This window comes from Rhea pennata, chromosome 7, assembly GCF_028389875.1.
Source record: "Rhea pennata isolate bPtePen1 chromosome 7, bPtePen1.pri, whole genome shotgun sequence".
Lineage (NCBI taxonomy): Eukaryota > Metazoa > Chordata > Aves > Rheiformes > Rheidae > Rhea > Rhea pennata.
This window is the reverse complement of record NC_084669.1, coordinates 37,345,205-37,362,857: the sequence shown is the minus strand read 5'-3', so window position 1 is coordinate 37,362,857 and position 17,653 is coordinate 37,345,205. Positions and strand designations below refer to the sequence as shown.

At 42.3% G+C, this 17,653-nt stretch overlaps 1 protein-coding gene and 1 long non-coding RNA gene across 5 annotated transcripts; one reads left to right on the top strand and one right to left on the bottom strand.

Annotated features, from left to right (window-relative positions):
- Positions 1–5,633: 5,633 nt before the first annotated feature.
- On the top strand, positions 5,634–16,238 carry LOC134142612 (uncharacterized). 3 transcript variants are annotated; one of them, XR_009958922.1, is made up of 5 exons: positions 5,634–6,509; positions 8,167–8,288; positions 8,818–9,053; positions 14,796–15,036; positions 16,008–16,238. It is a non-coding gene; the product is annotated as an uncharacterized LOC134142612 (long non-coding RNA). The 3 variants fall into 3 exon arrangements; XR_009958921.1 differs by having other exon boundaries at positions 7,864–8,288; XR_009958923.1 differs by lacking the exon at positions 14,796–15,036 and having other exon boundaries at positions 7,864–8,288.
- NUDT13 (nudix hydrolase 13) lies at positions 6,024–14,326 on the bottom strand. 2 transcript variants are annotated; one of them, XM_062579909.1, is made up of 10 exons: positions 14,223–14,326; positions 12,531–12,642; positions 11,565–11,704; positions 10,800–10,907; positions 10,332–10,438; positions 9,239–9,364; positions 8,896–9,007; positions 8,118–8,272; positions 7,356–7,550; positions 6,024–7,265 (listed from the first exon to the last, which is right to left on the bottom strand). In XM_062579909.1, the coding sequence occupies exons 2-9, from the start codon at positions 12,611–12,613 to the stop codon at positions 7,356–7,358; spliced, it is 1,026 nt and encodes a 341-aa protein (XP_062435893.1). In that variant the 5' UTR covers positions 12,614–12,642; positions 14,223–14,326; the 3' UTR covers positions 6,024–7,265. The 2 variants fall into 2 exon arrangements, with proteins under 2 accessions (XP_062435893.1, XP_062435892.1); XM_062579908.1 differs by lacking the exon at positions 14,223–14,326 and adding an exon at positions 13,744–14,152 and having other exon boundaries at positions 6,024–7,550.
- Positions 16,239–17,653: the final 1,415 nt, after the last annotated feature.

Below are 17,653 nucleotides of genomic sequence, written 5' to 3'. Positions count from 1 at the left end.
CACAGCAGAGATCCTCAAGACTGCAGAATTACTCGCAATAGAACTTGTCATCTAAGAATAAACACTTCAAAGCAGTGGAAGAGGCAACATGGAAGTAACATACTAGGCATTTCTGCTTTTAATTTTAAAAGGGATTATTTTTAGTGAAGGAAGCCTGATGGTATTAATTAGGGTTGACAAGTATAATGTGATCCCCTTTCAACAATTTGCTGTCAAAGTTTCCATTATATGCTAAATTTGTTTAGCTAGAACTGCGTTCCAACACAATTTATTAACTTTGCTTGCCTGAGTATCTGCCTTTCGTACAGCCTTGTTCATCCTAGAACTTCTGACCCAAAAACGTAGCTTTCTTGTTTGTGGCTTGATCCCCTGGAGCCGCTGTTGTGAATGGGGTAGTTGTTGACTGGTACGTTCCAAGTAGGAAAATGAATAATAGATCTTTAGTCTTCCGCGCACGCCATCCAAACCAATCCCAGGAGACAGTAGAGGCCTTTAACTTTTTCAAACTGCTCTAAATACCTGGACAGTTCGCCTGTTGGCTCTTTCCACCGGTCAGCTTTATGGAGTAGATAGGAGCCTAAGAAAGCAAGCTTTTATTTTCTCTGTGTTAATGGCGGGAATACAGTTCATCTCAGAAGACAGCAGCTCAGAGGCTAGTCATGTTTTCAGCACGAGTCGTAACTCCTCTCTGGCCTGAGAGGAAGAGTTGTTGCCAAGCTGCTTTCCCTGTCCCAGGACAAGTGGTATTTATCTATAGCTAGCGTACTGCTCGGGCTGCATTTACATGCAAATGCAGTTTGATGTCAATAATGCAATCTGCTACGTGAAGTCCCTGTGCTTGAATCTATCTCCTGGAGGAAAAAAAAAAAAACTTCAAAATCCTCATTGTGTACGTGGATGTTGGCTTGCCCTGTTGCCATGAAGGGTCACCTCCCTAAGAACGCTTTCCCTTCTGCCTTTCCTTTTTAATGCTACAGTATAGGAGGAACAGTTACCTCCAGGGCATTTGTTATTTGCAATGGTGGGAAGGTTATTTTTGTGAATGTTTGCACAGCTCTTGCACAGCTGCTCATTTAACTCATGTGAGACATCAGATTTTGTTTTCAATAGCTGCAGGAGTCAGCGCAGGCCTTTTGTACTGATTCAGGGTCCCTGGGGACACTGCAAAGGGTGCAGCAGCAGTCGCCCTCTTGCCATTTATGTCTTTGGAGTGGAACGCAAGAACATCTGTTCTGGCAGGTCTACGATGGAAAGTGATTTCTTTTTTCAAGTTTGTTTTATTCCCTCTGAGAAAATATCACCATGAGTGAGAAGGCAGTTGCGATTCTCCATTTAAGCAACCAAACTTGGGAGCTTCTTACGAGATGTGTTTCTCAAGAATATGAAAAGTCGTATTTAGAAGCCTAAAACAACACCTTAGTCTGTGTGGCAAGGAGTGTCTTGCCATCAGCAAGATTGCCACCTCATGAGGGTGGAGAAGTTTTATTAGCAGACTCCAGGTGCTGATAGGGGATAATTAATTCAATAGTAAATTGTCTGACTTCAGGGCAAATGCTGAAACTGCTGTTGTGGTCACGTATCAAGTTATCTTGTGTATGAATTCTTAGAGTAATGTACAAGCAACCTGTCCTGTTGTAACGGGATAGAGACAGCATGTAGATTTAGGAATCCGAATCCAAGCTAGCTATCCTTCCAGGCTAGGAAACTGTCTGTTGGAGTGCAGTGACGTGGAAGCAGGTATCATGAACAGCTTACAGGTTTCTGATGTAAAACTGTAGCTAAAAAGCTCAGTATTGGGTTGGCAGGGAGGCATGTGTACGACAGAAGTGGGATCGCTGTTCAGAACAGAGCCTGTGCTTAAGCAAGTCACCCCTTTCATGTGGATGTATAAAATTTTGCAAGGCTCCAGAAGATCACACGAAGATGGGAAGTGAAGAGCAAAGCTCATGGGAAGGTAAATCTCTATTCAAAACAAAATAAGCAGCTGCTACTATTGTTGTAGGCAGGAAGCAGAAAATGAGGTATTTCCAGTAATAACTTTTTAAATGTAATGAGAAAAAAAGGAGCAATCCAGTGGCTGCAGCAGTGTTAATCTAAATGAGTTCAGTTACACTTTTTTTTCCCCCAATTGATGAGGCTAATTAATCTACCTGCAGTTGCAAGGCCATACAGTTATAGGGTTGATGTAGGGTTAAACATGTTAGGAAACTGTATCCCCTTGACTGGTCATGCTAATGGCTGAGATCTTGTTTAAAAGATCACAATTCTTTCCACCCGTTTTAATTTTTATGCATCTTTTTTGTCTCATTTTCTCACAATTTTTCAGCAATAGTACTTGCTGCGACTCTGCCAGTTTACTCATGAAATGGAATATAATCTAACTTTGGCCTTCTGTATGCTGCATACTGACAGTAGCCATTTTTTACTGACAGTAGCCATTTTTAACTACCATATTTCCTCGGGTCCTTATTGCATGCCTCTTGTGCCTGTGGAGACACGGGTTTTTTTCACTAATAAAAGCTCTCCAGGTTCTCTGAAAGCTATTCAGAGATCAGTGTTAGTGAATTTTGTGCATGGTTTTGACTTGCTGATGCTGTGTTCTTGTAATCACACAGATCAGCCAACAATGTTTTCAGGAAAAACATTGCTTAGCTGCTCTTGTCCTAGTCCAATAAATGTTTATATAGCAGCCTAACTGCAGTGTCTTCCCTACCGTTTATGATTTTGCAGCTTCCCGTTTCTTAAAAGATCTTGTTGAGATTGTTGGCTTATTAATAAGTGATGTATGAATTTGTTACTGTCCCTATCCCAAATCTTGTCTTTTTCTTTCGTGCTTTCATTGATATACCAGTAAATTCCTCTGTGTCTTTGCAATATCTCTACTTGCCAACTCGACAATCTTCTGTTTCCTGCCATTAGAAAGACCTTACTGTGTATCCTTCTTTTTTCTTAGTCGCTTTAAATCTTACTGAAAAATCTCTTCCTTAGCATTCTGCTATTTCTCTTGGTAGCTACATTTTGTTTAAATGCAAAGTTTCAGAGCAAATACTTCACGTAAAGGTGCTATGTGGAGTCGGATATGAAAAGAAGTACCAGTGGAGAAGGATTTTCTACCAGCATTTTGTGCTCTTGTGCTAGTACTATTGTTAGGAAGTCGGTGCAGCTTTGTGTTTCTGCTCCTGTGTTCCTTCTCTTATTTCAGGCAGCTGATGCCGACTTCGGTGTCTGCGTTACGATGATGATTCTGGACATCACTGAGTGGATGAATCTGATTGCCTACAGAATACCACTGACGAGTTTTAAAGAAACTGCTAAGCCGCACTATTTCCAGCGCAGCAACCTAGCGTCGTCTTTTAAGAAAAGGAGGTTTGGTGGTGTTCCCAAGTATATGTACTATTGCATGAATGACACCTGGCAGTATTTTTACCTTACACAGCTCCTTGACTTCTGTTGCTAGGTTGAAAGGTGAATGAGTTTTAAATGGAAAACGGAGCCTGGGATTCTGAATTCATTTCAGCAGTGCTTCAGACGGAAGCACGGAAATATTTGAGTAATTACAAGTTGTTCTGACAGCCTAGCCATTGCAGCTGCCAGAGCTGAACTGCTTGTGGTGACTTGAAAAATGGCTTTCGCACAGTCATGTTGTCAGGGCATTCCATGAATTGCTCGTGTTCTCTCAGGCTGAATGTTAGATTCAGTATGCGTCTATGGTATCTCAAAGCATGTTTTAACATGAAATATCCCTTGCCACAAGAGCTTCCTCTTTGACCCCTAATGCCGAAGTCAGACTCCCTGCCATTCACGATGCATGAGCACCTCTGTTGATAGGAGAATGTGACCTTTCCAGGCATCAACAGAGGAGTCTTGAGTTGATGGGAGAGCATGTGGTCAGTGAAGCAAGTATCCACAGTGCACACCATTTCCAAGAAAGGTTTTTCTGAGCTCCCTCACTCAAAGATGGACAAATTGTGTCAAGTGGTTTGGTTACTTTAATCCTCTGCTGGCACTTGTTGGAGATAAACATAACTTTTTATGCCCTGCTGCTTTTGGCCAGTAGGCAGAATGCTGCTCTTAACCCTGACTGCATTTCTCGCTATAAAGCATTTTCAAATTAATCAAATGAATCAAATGAATTCAAATTGCTGTTAGTACATTACGGCTGCCCATGTCTCCTGCTGACTGGTAAAACTTACACAGCGTAAACAACAGCACAGCACTGTGAGGGGTGGCAAATACTGTGATTCCCAGAGGCTGACTGCGTTTCAGGGGCAGATCTTGCTGTAGTCCAAGTGCCTGCACTCCCTGAAAGCAATGGAGTTTCTGTGATTTATACAAACCAAGAGGAACCCTTTAATACATGCACTTTTGAGAGAGTTGTGCTGCTAAGTCTCTTTTCCTTGTCTAATATCTTTTACATGGAAAGTAAGCAATCCTGCTGCATTTTGACAAAAGAGCATCTGTTGGAGAACTGCCTATTTCTTTTCCCAGGTGACCTTCCTTTGGGGAGCATGTTCTGTCTTGACTGCATGCTCAGGCTTCAGCCAGATTCTTGAGGCAAGTTTAAGTGAGAACAGTGTCTCTCTCATCTTTTTTCCTTTTTTTTTTCTTTTTGTCCTGTTTTTAGCTGGTGTATTGCTTGCAGTCATTCCTCTTTGTTAATGTCAGGAATAAAGACCACCATTATTGTTTCATACCTAAGTCAAAAAGGTATCGATTAAGCAGTTTTTAAAACAGTTTAAAATTTGAGGCCCTTTAAAAGATTTGATGAGAATAGTGTTTTGGAGTTGTTTTTGCCTTAAAATAGTATTTAAGTAAATTAAAAAGACTATTTTTGTTTTCGAAATGATAATTAAAAGATACAGACTTTTCAAGTGGTCTGTTTCAAACAGGGAGTCACAGAAGAAAATTAATGAGACATTTAGTTTTGCTTTTCCTCTAACAACAACAAAACAGGTGGTGAATAATGAAATCTGAGAAAGCCTGGTATAGTCAGAGTATGAGCCAAGACCTGCAATCTCAAGTCAGCAATAATGCTCTCAACCAGTGTGGCCAGCTTGCCACCTGCTGTTGTCCCAAAATCGTTTTGCTGCCGCCACAGCCCAAGGGGACATGCTACCAAAACAATTCATTGCCAGCCCACAGAAGAGACAATTCTGAAGCAGCTGATGTCAGTCAGTCAGTCAGTATTCTTTCTCTTTTAATTAGCACCCACTGATAATGTTGTGTGTCAACATTAAAAAAAAATACTATTTGATAAGCAGACCAACTCAGTGTTTCCAGTCAAATAAAGATGAATTTTCTTTAATACTAAATCAAGTCACGCTATAGCTGATTGACAAACACTGCTGTAAATTAAAAATGAAACAAAAATAACAAAGAATTGCACACTGTAGAAGCTCAAATTCTCAAAAGCTGAAATTGCTGGAGAAGTCACAGCCATTCCTCCTTTCTCTCAAGTGTACTATTTTTTGCTCCTTTTACTTCCTAGTCCTTTTCTTTGTCACTAGGGGAGCAGGTTGTGTGTGGATATTCAAAGAGAAAAACACGGGAGTACGTAGAGGTGGATGTCCTACATTGGAAGCACATTGCTCAGGTCACATTAGTGAAATACAGAGGGGTAAGTTGGAAAGACATTAAGGAGAATTTGGAAGGGGCATAAGAAGCAGGAATATTGGTTGATATCTAACTCTTTAATTTTCTACTGCAGACACGGGAAAGAAAGGAATGAAGCTGAAATCAAGAGAATGGCAGATTCCAGAAAGGAGAGAGAAAAAAAGATAAATGTTGGGGAATTAAAATGACACGATAGGAGAGAAAGCAGGAGAAACTACCACAGAGTGAGGCAGCAAGACACATTTCAAAGAAAATTGGATGCAGGAGTGTTGCTGTTAAGTTCAATGGTGTTACAGGGCCATGAGGTATATCTGGCTGGGTTAAGGGGAGGAAGCAATGCCCTTGTCCATACCTGAGTACATTCTTAACAGGATGACTGGTAGATCTAGTTCATAGACATGAAAGACATGTTCCAGCATGCAGCTTTTATTGGTCAAGAGTTAGCGATGGCAGGAAAAGTGCTTGTATGTGCTGCCATGGCCTGAAAGATTCTCCTCCCTTTCTTCCTAAAGTAAAATTAACCTGAGGAAACAAAATATGCCTGACATGTGAGAAAACTCTCTTTTTACTTACTGCTCAGATGTTGTGACCCTGAATTTTTACCATTGTTCACCCCCAGTGAATTCTAACGGTGACAGTCAACGATACATTCGTTGTGTCCCCTTCAAGTATCTGTACTGATGTCTTGGCAATCTTGGCATTTGAACTTTGCCAATCAGGCAGAAAGGAGTGTCAGCTTGAAACGGCAGCAGATGAAACGCGCACCCATCTGTTCCTGTGACCTGGCTTTCCTTGCCCAGGCTGTCTCTTTGTCGTTCTCTCTCTAGAGAAATGATGCCATTTCACTGGTAAAAAAAGACCAACTCTCCAGGCAAGCCACAGACTGTTAGCACAGGGTAAGAGGCATTGTACTTTCCAGGAATGTTCTCTTTCAGAAGAGCAGTCCTTTCTTGCAGCAGTTCCTGTCGCCCTTCTATTATCTCGGTTCTTCTAAATGCTCCTATGTAGGTTTTGCTCTTCTGCTCCCTACCACTAGGCAGCTCTGTTCTCTCTTCCTTGGGCGGAAGTATTAGGCTCTGTCTTACTGCAGGGAGAAGTGTTACTTCCAGAGATGCTTTAAGCTGTTCAGATACATCATAAAACTAAGAACTCATTTAGCATTTGCAGAAGATTAGGATGTTTTATATGAAACCAGATTTAATGGGAAGGGGAACAAAAGGAGAGTGTACGAACTCTGGCTTTTCAACTGTGGGTTTGTTTTTTGTTTTTTTTTGTTTTTTTTTTTTTTTTTTGATCTTTCAAATCTGTATGAATGCTAACATGGAAAGGCCATTCTCCTGTAGCTTTTTTTTTCTGGAAAAACTGTAGGTTCAGATATCTATCCAAGACCTCCAGATGAGTAAAATGGGGAAAGGTGAGACATAGCTCTGCCAGGGATGACCATTCTGTTGCTTGATGGACAACACCTGCAGCTGGTCACAATACGTTTGGTGCTCTGAGATTAAGAATTATTTTGTGCGTTCGTTGCAGATCAGGGGATCTCAGAGGTGATCTACTGTAGATAGAGTTGTATGAGGATGATCAGGGTAGAAATGGGTTTGTAGGTTTGTGTATCTTAGTGTGAGACAGCCATCGGTGTAGAGCCATCCCCACTGTAACACAGATTTTCTTCAGTACCTTCGGAATTTTTTGTAACTTTGCTGAAATTGCATTTAAGTCAAATTGCATAGAAGTCACTGTACCTAGGCTGTCCGGGAAGTCTGCTGCTTAACCCACTCCTGAATCAGATGGTGAGCAATGGCCTGTTTGGGAGGAAACCAGGGTAATAAACAGCCATGCTCTTGTTTTGAAGCTTTGGGGTCTCTCTTGAGAGCCTCCACGATTTCTTCCAGGTCAAACCAACGGGCTGCCTCCAGTTCCAGGCGGTTCATACTGATCTGGAAGGAATTCAGATAATACTAGTTGCTTAAATCAGATAAAAATGTGGCCAGCAGTACCTTGCTTATTCTCTGTACCTGCAAAGATCCCAGGCTGCAATGGGCAGGGTGCTTAATCCACTCCTGAATTAAGTGTTGATGCCAAAAGGATATTACTGATCACCAGTGTTCTGTGATCTTGGCTTTCCTTAGGGAAGCCTTAAATCAGGTAGCCCTGTTCCATTATAGCATTAACCTACAAAATACCAGTGGCTGAATACAATCAATAACACAGCAGAAACTGCATGTCTCACTGGGAATGTGATATTACTAGGTAGAAGTCTCATCTGCAAAGTTCAGAGGAGAACCACAGGTGTGTTGGGCTCTGGGCTTGGATTCATACGGTGACCCAGACAAAATCTGGCACAATGCAACAGAAGATGTTTTTAAGCTTGTTCTTCACTTAGAGAAAACTGATTGAAAACTGCATTAAGAGATTATTTGATGCTTTCCAAACTAAAGTCTGTGGACTGAAAGAAACTTCACTATGTAAAGTGAATAGTGAAATGCCTCAAGGGGACCGCTCACCTCGGTCTGCTGTGCCCTCACCAACACATGACATGCTATCATTAAGCAGCTACTGGGAAAAGGCCAGTGCTGAGACGCTGAATACCGGAACGACTCCACCTCCAGGCCCACCTCTTCTGCCACTTCTCGTCGGACTGTCTCCTCCACAGTTTCACCTAGAAGCAACCAAAGGTAGGCAAGGGCAGCCTGGCCTCAGGGCAGTGAACCATGGCAAGGGAATGTAGGCACACTCACTTCTTAGGTGTTCCAGCCCTAACTGCTCGAGCACAAGCAGTATCTCTGGCTGTGCTGACCTAGGGACATTTCTGTCAGCAGGATACAGAACTGAATCCATGAACCATGTGTACCTGCCTTAAAGGGAGGCATTGGGGACATGAGCTGGTTTTGTACATGTACAGCAGATAGAACAATGCTGCCCCTCTTCATCATTTTTCTCTTTAAGCTATTTTCCCTCTCGTAATAGGTGTTTTTTTTTCAGCTAGTATGCACTAGACACAGAGTAGATAAAGCAGCATCCTGCGTTCTGCTTGAGGAGTATTATGTTTGTAATCACCATCAGCAACTGATAAACACCCCAAAATGTTCCCATTCTCTTCAGATACGTAGAGCTATTTTGAGTTCTAGCTGAATGCCAAAACTGATCTATTCAGGTCTAACACCTTTTCCCCTGCTTATGCTTATGTGTGCATCCTCTGAACAGGCCTGCAGTTGGTATCCCACAGCTCTGCCCCAAGCCCTGCACGTCTGGGGCCACAGCGCTGACCAGAGACTGCCATACCTATGTCACAGAAACCTGACAGAGCGGTGTACATCCCCGGAGGAAACGACGGCTGTCGTGCAAGGAGGCACCGGCTCCCATCAGACACCAGGGTGATGACCACTGGAGACATCTAGCAAAGGCGTCAAAAAGCAAAGCAAGGCGTTAAGACCAAACAAGTGAGTGCAGACTGTTGCTTTTCCTAGCCAGCTGGGGGTCACTGGATGAACGCTAAAGAAAAATTGCCCAGCTACACAGAGAGCACTCCTGCTGCCTTTTACAGAGTCCCCTCCCTGTGGCCTCATAGTGTTGGCTTGTCACCGCCGAGACGTCGTGTTGCTTACCTTGCTGTTCACTTGCTCACCTGGGGATAGTAAGTTATTCCACTGGCATGGCAAACACGCTTGCTGCCAGCAACATTTTTCTGAGTGGGCTGTCCAGTTTTGCTACAATACTGGTGGGAATCATGCCACCGGAGAAGGGCCTGGGCCTGTGAATACCAAGAGAGGAATGCAAATCAATTTACACTAGGGGCAAGGAAATGATTCAAGACAGCCTCCCTGAATGATACTTTGCTATGTTCTCCCCAGCATGCAGTCAGATGGATAAACCGTGACAGTGTTTGAAAGCCTCAGAAATGTATGTAAAATACAGGCATTGCTTTGAAAAAAGGTTTGATTCTGCAGGCAGAATTTCACGCTTCTTGCTTTAGCATCCAAATTTCAGCATGTTAAGGGGATGTGAGGGACAAGTTGTTCCAAACTGGGATACAGTGGGAGTAGTAATGAGAACAGAACTATTCTAAGTAGTCTCCAACACAACTGGCTTCTTGAAATATAGCACAAGCACCACAGACATTATACAGCAGGAAGAGAAACATGAGTTATTTCTACTTATGGGTAAAGGCAGCTGATTTTCACACACTGGTCTTTTCATACGGTTTCCAAACAGGACATCTGTCGAGTAACTGCTTATACAGGAGCAGTTTTAAAAGAGCAGTTCTGAGAGACGCTCTGTAGGTTCCTTCTTGAAATTCAGTTTGCCAGGAAGATTACAGAAAATTGGTGCCTGATACTTATTAAGGTAGGAACAGATTGAGATTGCTGTGACTACTGCAACTGGTAAGATTACTGTTTTTCACGCTGGACATGTGGCCGGTTAAGGCTAAATGGCTAATTAGTGCAGTCATTTTTAAGCCACTTCTCTCTTTCTATTGCATCTTTCTTTTGCAGATAGCAAATTTTGGGGGGATATTTGCACATAGCAAATACCTTTTTGGGACAGCAAATTTGAGAAAGCTGCTGTAACTTATAGTGTGTTTTATACCTAGTTCACTGAAAAGGTACACTAGGTACTTCCACAAATACATGCTAAATCATAAAACTAATATGGGAGATAAGGAAAAGGGCTGATGTGAGAAATTACAGCTTCCTAAAGTAAAAAATCCTCTGCCATACCGATGCCAGCAAAGGAGAATCTTTCTCATCCACTACGAAGAGAGCCTTTCGTAAGTCAGTAAATGAACCCTTGAGTTCAGACTCAAGAACCGATTTCTCCAAGGCTCCTGTAACAAAATAAATCTCTGATGATAAATTGCAGTTACTATCTCAACTCTACACGCCTCATTGTTCGGGTATACGGTTTCTGGAAGTTCCCATGGAAATGACAGCACGTCAGTGGTTACACAATCCAAAATATTAAGTGATCTACAAACAGCCCATCTTTACTAAAATATGCAGAGGAGGAACAGTGCAGTTTGGTGGCTCTGACACACCATGCTTGCAACATGTCCAACAGAGGACCACACAGAGGGTTTTTAGCAGTAAACATCACCCAGCAAGGACTAAACAAGCTGCCTAGACAGGACCTCCATTTCAATGAACTAAACATGATGCTGACATGGATGGAAGAGGAATCATGCCAACCTAAATCCAAGGCAAAGTGTGGTACGTGCTCATCTGAACAGCCAGTCAGCACAGACTTTTCTATCCATTGTTCAGTTTCTTTGAACTTCTCCAGGACCCTCTTCATCTCTAAAGAGCACGAGAAACAAGAGGACAAAGCTATGATGAAAGTGAGTTTATACAACCATGTTGTACATCTTTAAGGTGCTCACAGTCTTGGCTCAAGGCAGGGTGCAAGTGTGAGCGAGGGACTAAGCAAGAGGTTCCATGCTAACAGAGACCGGAAGTCTGGCTTTTCTCCTACTGTTAACTGTTAGATCATTTGACCATCACATCAAGCTGAAGATGCAAATATTTTGATGCTTGCGGAGCTGTCTGCTGCTTCTCCTCTATACCAGCTGATACCTCTCTCACAAAGAAAACTTCTGGGTTATGCCAGATCACCTCCTCCCTTTGTCAACAGACCTTGTTGCTTGTTTTCCTGCCAGCCCTTTCTCTTCAAAGGGCATAGTCCTAAATGTTTAAAAGTGTTCATCTCAAAACAGATCAGGCATATCTTGATACCCTACATACGTGCAGAGCATAAGCTTGTGTCCGCATGCTGAGGCTTTAACTATAAATAGTCTTTTATGGGTAACAAATAGCATGCTGCAAATAAGGGATGTTCCTGTACAGCTTGATAGATTTTTTTTTTGAGTGCTATGCAAGGAATTGTTTATTGCAAATTAGTCTGTATCATCTGAGCTGTCTGATTTAGGAAACATTTCTTACTAGACACTTGCTTACCTGTTGCACTTAACTGTGGTATCAAATATTTCCTTCCCACTTCCTGCAGGAAGGGGGAGAGGTTGTGAAAGAGGTAGAAAGTTCCTGAGGTCTGGGCTTGTCTACAAAAGCTATCATCTTCTTTTAGCTCATTTAAGTATCTGCAGTAAGAAAAGAATTGAGAAAATGAATGCAAGACAATGTTGAGATTACATGTGCTACATGTATTTGGACACATTTATTTTGGACAAAGCAGTGGGGCAGAACAGATGGTACAGATTGTGCATTATATGTGCTTACAGTTTTATACAGCTCAGTCTATTCATTGGTGAACTGTAGCTTCTAACGAAGGTGCTGTGTTGGCAAGAAATACTCCCTCCTACTACACAGGCAGCCTCGAGTCTTGGACAGCCAAGGAGCTCTGTAACCCAGTCTTTTAATGCGAGAGGTCTGCTTTATGATCATTTGTGTGCAAGAAATCTTGGTGTTCCCTTATACATCTCTGCTTTGGATGGTTCCAAATCCTGTTTGACCAAATGTACTACTGAACACTTCAAATGTTGAATATACTTCCCGTCAGGCTGCGTGGATTATTCAAGGGCATGTGCTGCCTGACACGTTGACTTAGGAGATAAAAAATCAAACTGAAATCTCCGGACCAAAGCGGATGGGGCCCAAGTTAGGAAAATCGGTCTTTGGAAAAAGGCCGTCAGAAGATGCTTCTTTCAGGCTTTTTGAAGTAGTACTTAAAATGGGTATGAGCAGCAACGCTTTAATTCTGCCTTGTTTTTAAGAGTTCTTTAGACAGCAAGTGCAGGCATTAATCTACAGAGCTTCAGCGGAAAGCTCATGCAGCAATACTGTGTGACCAGTGAACTGTTAGATTAACCCCTGGGTTAGATTTAGGTAGGATTACTTGTGACAGTGGATGCAGGATTGCCAAAGTCTCGTCTTTTCACTGTAGACAGGAATTAGATGAGAACTTACCTCATTTTCCTAACATAAGTAGAATGTAACCTGCAGAAGAGAGAGGAAGCTCTTCTATACACTGCTTGATAAATTACAGTCATAATCAACACCTAAGGGTAGCTGCCTCTGCCTAAAAAGAGAAGCACAGAATATAATGCAGCGACTCTGCAAAGATGAGTCTCATTTAAAAAATGCAATACCCCAGTGCTACCAGAAATCTCCCTCTCCCAAGGAGTCTGTAGAACACTGGCATTTGCTTTCTAAATGAATGGTTCATAGTATAGCTGCACACCAAACTCAGTTTCAGGTAATTTATAAAGACATGTATGAGATATCTCAGTTTGTTTCCTACTGTGAGCATGCACAGAAGGCTTTACAGAAAGTGCTGTAAGATTAGGTTAATTAGTGTTGTCCTAAACTCTGTATCACTGGGATAGAGAACAGCAAATGTAGTTGCTTTCCTGTTTGTTTCCTATGTTGTTGTAACAGCCTTAATCCAACTGAACATCCTATTTCAGCAAACAGTAGATTTGTGGGAAAGGCAGTGATGCCAGAAAAGAATGAAAGACAAAATATCATCAGCAGAAGAGAACTCCTCGAGTTAGAAGAAAGATAGCAGTTGCAGATGAATGGGATTATCTCCAACTATGAATGTGTTTTCTGCCAAAGGAGTCTGCCACATTTTCAGCTCAGGCAACCACAGACTGCCATTTGAACTTGGCTTCAGGATGTCAGAAAATAACCAGAAACGCTACTATCTCTGGTATTTTTCTGAAACAAAAACGAACTATGATTCATAATCCTGAACAATTAGTTTGAATATGCCACTTTTTGACCATAGATCTTGAAGTCCTTTAGGAAGGAAGTTATGTTTGCTTATTTTACAGAGACACGTATGCAAGGGTAAAAAAGAGCCTGGGAGCCTCTCCTTGCAGTCGAGGTCAGTGATGGCTCCCAAGCCTGGGTGGTGCCTGAGAAGAGGCTCCTGTCCTTAAGGGCAGCCAGTTTCTGTAGGCAGCAGCACAGAGGGGAGAGGCGTTGCTGGTGCTTTGTGGCTTCTGAAATCTCCGCCCCAGAGGGCTCTTTCCCACTTGGTCAGCTGAGGGTGGTCTTCCCCAGGAGCCTGGAGCAAGGCAGATCCCTAGGGAGAGCCGTGAGTCCAGCCGCCAGGGAAAGCGGCGTCCTTGCTTGCTCTTCAGCTGCGGGAATGGGAACTTGGCGTGTTGCCTACCGGATCCAGCAGATGCTGGCGAGGACCGTGGCCGTCACAGAGACCATGTCTGAAACGATTTTGTGGTGTGCTGATTACGTGGCTGTGATCTCTCCACCCCCACTTCTCACAGAGCCCAGCTTGTGGAAACCTCCAGCACGGCAGCCAGCGCTGAATCAAGGAGGAGTTTGCGAACGGCTCTGCACTTTGCTCCAGAATGGGCAGCCGTGAAGGCACGCAGGAGGTGACCAGGGTAGGGAGAAAAGGAATAAATTGTACCTGGAATAGTGAAATACAGCGTATGTCCAACCCCTTCCTTACTGAGGGCCACAGTGCCAGATTTTGCTAAGGATTATTGAGAACTCACAGACGGAGACACTGCAAACTTGGTCTCAGGCCAGCCCAAACTCTCCCGCCTTCCCTGCAAATCTTATCCATGTCCTGGAGCCCTCAGGAGGTGGATCCAAGCCTGTGACTTCCCACACGTTTCTCCCACTTACTGTGCTCTATGCAGAAGGAATGCTATCTCCGGGAGCATTAAAAAAGAAAAAAAAAAGTGATAAAAGCCCCTCGTCGACGTTGGCTGGAAGCAGAGCTACTGCAGGAAACGGGAGCGGCAGCCCATGCAGCGGCCCCCGGCTTTTCAGCCGCTCTTCCCCGGCGCTTCCCCTCGTGGGAGCGCTGGGAAATGTAGTTCTGCGGAGGCTGCTCGGAGGGGAAAAAAGAGCTAAAGTTAGATGGCTGACGCTGTGTGCTTAGCCAGCTAGCGTTTGGGGTTTGCTTGACTGCCTGACAGCGGAGTCCTTACTTTGCACAGCTGTTTCATGCTGCAAGAAAGCCACGTGCTGTATTTTGCCAAACGTTATTATGAGAACAACGCTACCGCAGCGATGGGATCCGTTGCTGCAGAGCGCAAGAGTTCATTCCAGTTTGTTCCTTCCTTTCGTTTTTTTTTCCTTTCTTTCCTTTTTTTTTTTTTTTTTTTTTTGCAAGCTTCTCTGCTTTTTTGTATCTGAAACACAAGAGCATTGTTTAAAGTTCAGGATCACACTCCTCCTTGTGTCTTCAAGCAGGAAAACATGCCAAGAGCTGTGTATATCTGATGGATGGAGCTGTTTATGGAGTGTTCAAGCACCCAAACCCAAAGCTGAATTTGCAAGTGAATAGCCCTGATCAGAAAGTGCACTTTGCCAAGACAGATGTCAGAATAATGACAAATACTTTTCATGCCTTTATATCTGAGGAAGTACTGAAAACATTATTCTGGGCTGGAACCTATGTGCCTCTATTTAGCACAAAGAATTTTACAAACATGTAAGTTTTCAGAACTACATTTTGCTTTTTTGGTCATGAATTAAGACATTCTAATAGAGAACAGATGCCATGTAATTTGAGTGCATAGCTTTCAAGAATAATAAATGGGATATGCAGGGAAATAGCACTTGTTACCAGTGTTACTTACAAGCTTAATTTTAGTTATGCTCGACTGCTATTTGTCCGCTTCCTGAAACAAAATAAGCCCTATCATATTAATCCACTAGGCTAATTGGATTAATGGACAAAACACATCTTCTCTTAATAAGATAAAAGATTTTAGTATAATCCCTAAGGGAAGTATCCATCCTGTTGTTAAAACAAACTAAGAGAGCTATTGACCCTAACTGCCCTCAGAAATAGATCTTGCAACAAGAGCTGGTTTCAGAGGGAAGCAGCCAGGGAAGAAGATACCCATAGTATCTCCAAGATACCCAAGTATCTTGGACCTTAACCCCTGGGACATCATCTCAGCTTCCTTCAGCCTAAAGTGTTAGGTCATTTTATAGGCACACCTCTATCCGTGTGAAGGATGAAAAGCAAGGGCATAACACTGCAGCCAAAAGCTTCCTCTGAAGACTAGATGCAGCTGATGGAAATCACACATTAGGCTCATCATGTATGCCTGGCCTCTGTGCTGATTGGAGATCTGCAGAGTAAGTGAGATTGGAGTTGTTTCTGTGTCTGTGACCATGATGTGTGTGAGAGTCCCTGCGTCTTTTCCAAGTATCCATACGTGTAGTTGTGGTAGTGTATTGTCCAATTAAATATTTCTGCAGCACGTAAGCAGGGGAGATCATTCTGGAAATGATAGAGACTTTTTCAGTATTTATTCAGGTAACAGTTTAAGTAGTAAAAATATTGGTTGTCACCTTGGCACTGAGGTTCTTCTGTGTAAGTTTTTTCAGGCTGGGTTCTGAGCTGTGTGAATTGCACCCATAAACTGTGTATATTTTATTTGTTCCCTGCAGATACTGTTCTCCATGCTCAAAGCAATCCTGTGAGTTAAGCAAAGGCCTGGCCATCCAGCTGCATCTCTGATAGCTTCCTGTAGCTTACTAATTTGAACTTTGTCAGGCTGCGAGAGGAAGTGAGTCCGTAAGACTCTTCTGATGCAGGAAAAGCAAACAGAAGGAGCAGGCAAGGAAGCTGCAAGCAGTGAGAACAAGCACTTGTGGTCTCTTGTACAAAGAACACTGCAAAACAGGCAAGTCTTCACTCCTACTGTCCTTGCTTTGTTTTTTCACACCCTTTTCTATTGAAATTACCTTAATACAATCAAAGAAAAGGGAGCAGATAAAATAAACCTGAGATTCATTGCTATCTTTATAGAAGATAATTGGTTGTTAAGAAACTTCAAGGAACTAGAAATGAGGATGTAGAAAAGAAGCCTCAGCAACACAGAGTGTGTTGGTAAGTGAGAGCGTGTACTAATTTGGCTGTGGTTTTGGCCTGGTAAGCGGTTTTTACTTGGTAAGGTCAAAGAGGTAGAAATTACTGAAGATATAGGTATATGTACTCTCTTGCTTGAGATTGATGTTATTAATGAGAGAATTATTTGGAAACTACATTGATTAGCTTAAATGAATTACACCTGATTGTCTCAGATAATTACTGTTTGGCTAGTTTTGCCTTGTAAATGTTATTGTTAGAGTTGTTTTTTTTATTGGGTTTATTAAATATTATTAATATTAGTAGTTGGTAAAAGACTTTAAAGCCAAAGAAGTGGTTGAAAAATGTGACTAAGCTAATAATGATTATGCTGGTTATCACTTTGTTTTTTCTTGCTATTCTGTTTCATGCCTTTCCAGCTGCCCCTGAATAAGCAGAAACATGTTTAGAATTGCTAACAGCTGACCTTTGCAAAATAACTGTTAATTACTTACTTTAAATACATCTGGCTAGCAGTTTCACACTGAAAACTTATGGTCAAGCCACAAGAAACTTCTTGGTAGATTTTTTTTTTTTTAAGTGAGAGGCCAAAGAAAGACAAACCGCTTTAAAGAGAGGGTTAATGAGTAGTCTTTCCCTCTAGTATTAAACTTTAGATGCAAACCAGCCAAATCTGGCTTTGCTCTAAAGTTAGACTGTAGCCTGTATTATGTATGCAAGGGACTTCTACAGTTTCCACACTCAGGGTGGAGTTCTTGAAAGAGAGAAACTGTCTGGTTTGGTATTGCTGAATATAATCTATGTTCCTAACATTTGCACAAGTGTAGAGAAGATGTTTTTACATCTGAGTCCAAATGACATTTTAGAAGGATTTGTTCAGTTCAGCTTCTTGGGGGTAGCATATGTATTTTTGTCTTCTGCCCGTCCCTGCCTTTGTTGGTTAGAGAAGATATGCTATGCTGTGCGAAATAATTGATAATAGGATCCAGCTTCTTGATTGCAGGTAAAAACTTCTCTTTTTCAGTGATTTAATATGTGGGCACTGAAATGTAAACACTGTGTGAAACTAGAGGAGGCTTCATCTGTTTCAAAAGGATAAACCTAGGTTGTTAGTATACTTAAACAGCTAAGCAGTGCTGTGAGCTAACTGTATGATACAAAGATGACTTATCTGTTCATGCCTGTTTTCTCTAAAGGGATGTTGAAGGACTGGAAGAAGTTCAGC

Excerpts from the sequence above, each read along its gene's own strand:
- NUDT13 (XM_062579909.1), bottom strand. The coding sequence starts at position 12,613 with ATGACTGTAATTTATCAAGCAGTGTATAGAAGAGCTTCCTCTCTCTTC. Across the intron at positions 11,705-12,530 it reads ACTTATGTTAGGAAAATGAG|ATACTTAAATGAGCTAAAAG; the intron begins GTAAGTTCTCAT and ends TTCTTACTGCAG. Across the intron at positions 9,008-9,238 it reads GAATAACTTACTATCCCCAG|ATGTCTCCAGTGGTCATCAC; the intron begins GTGAGCAAGTGA and ends CGCCTTTGCTAG.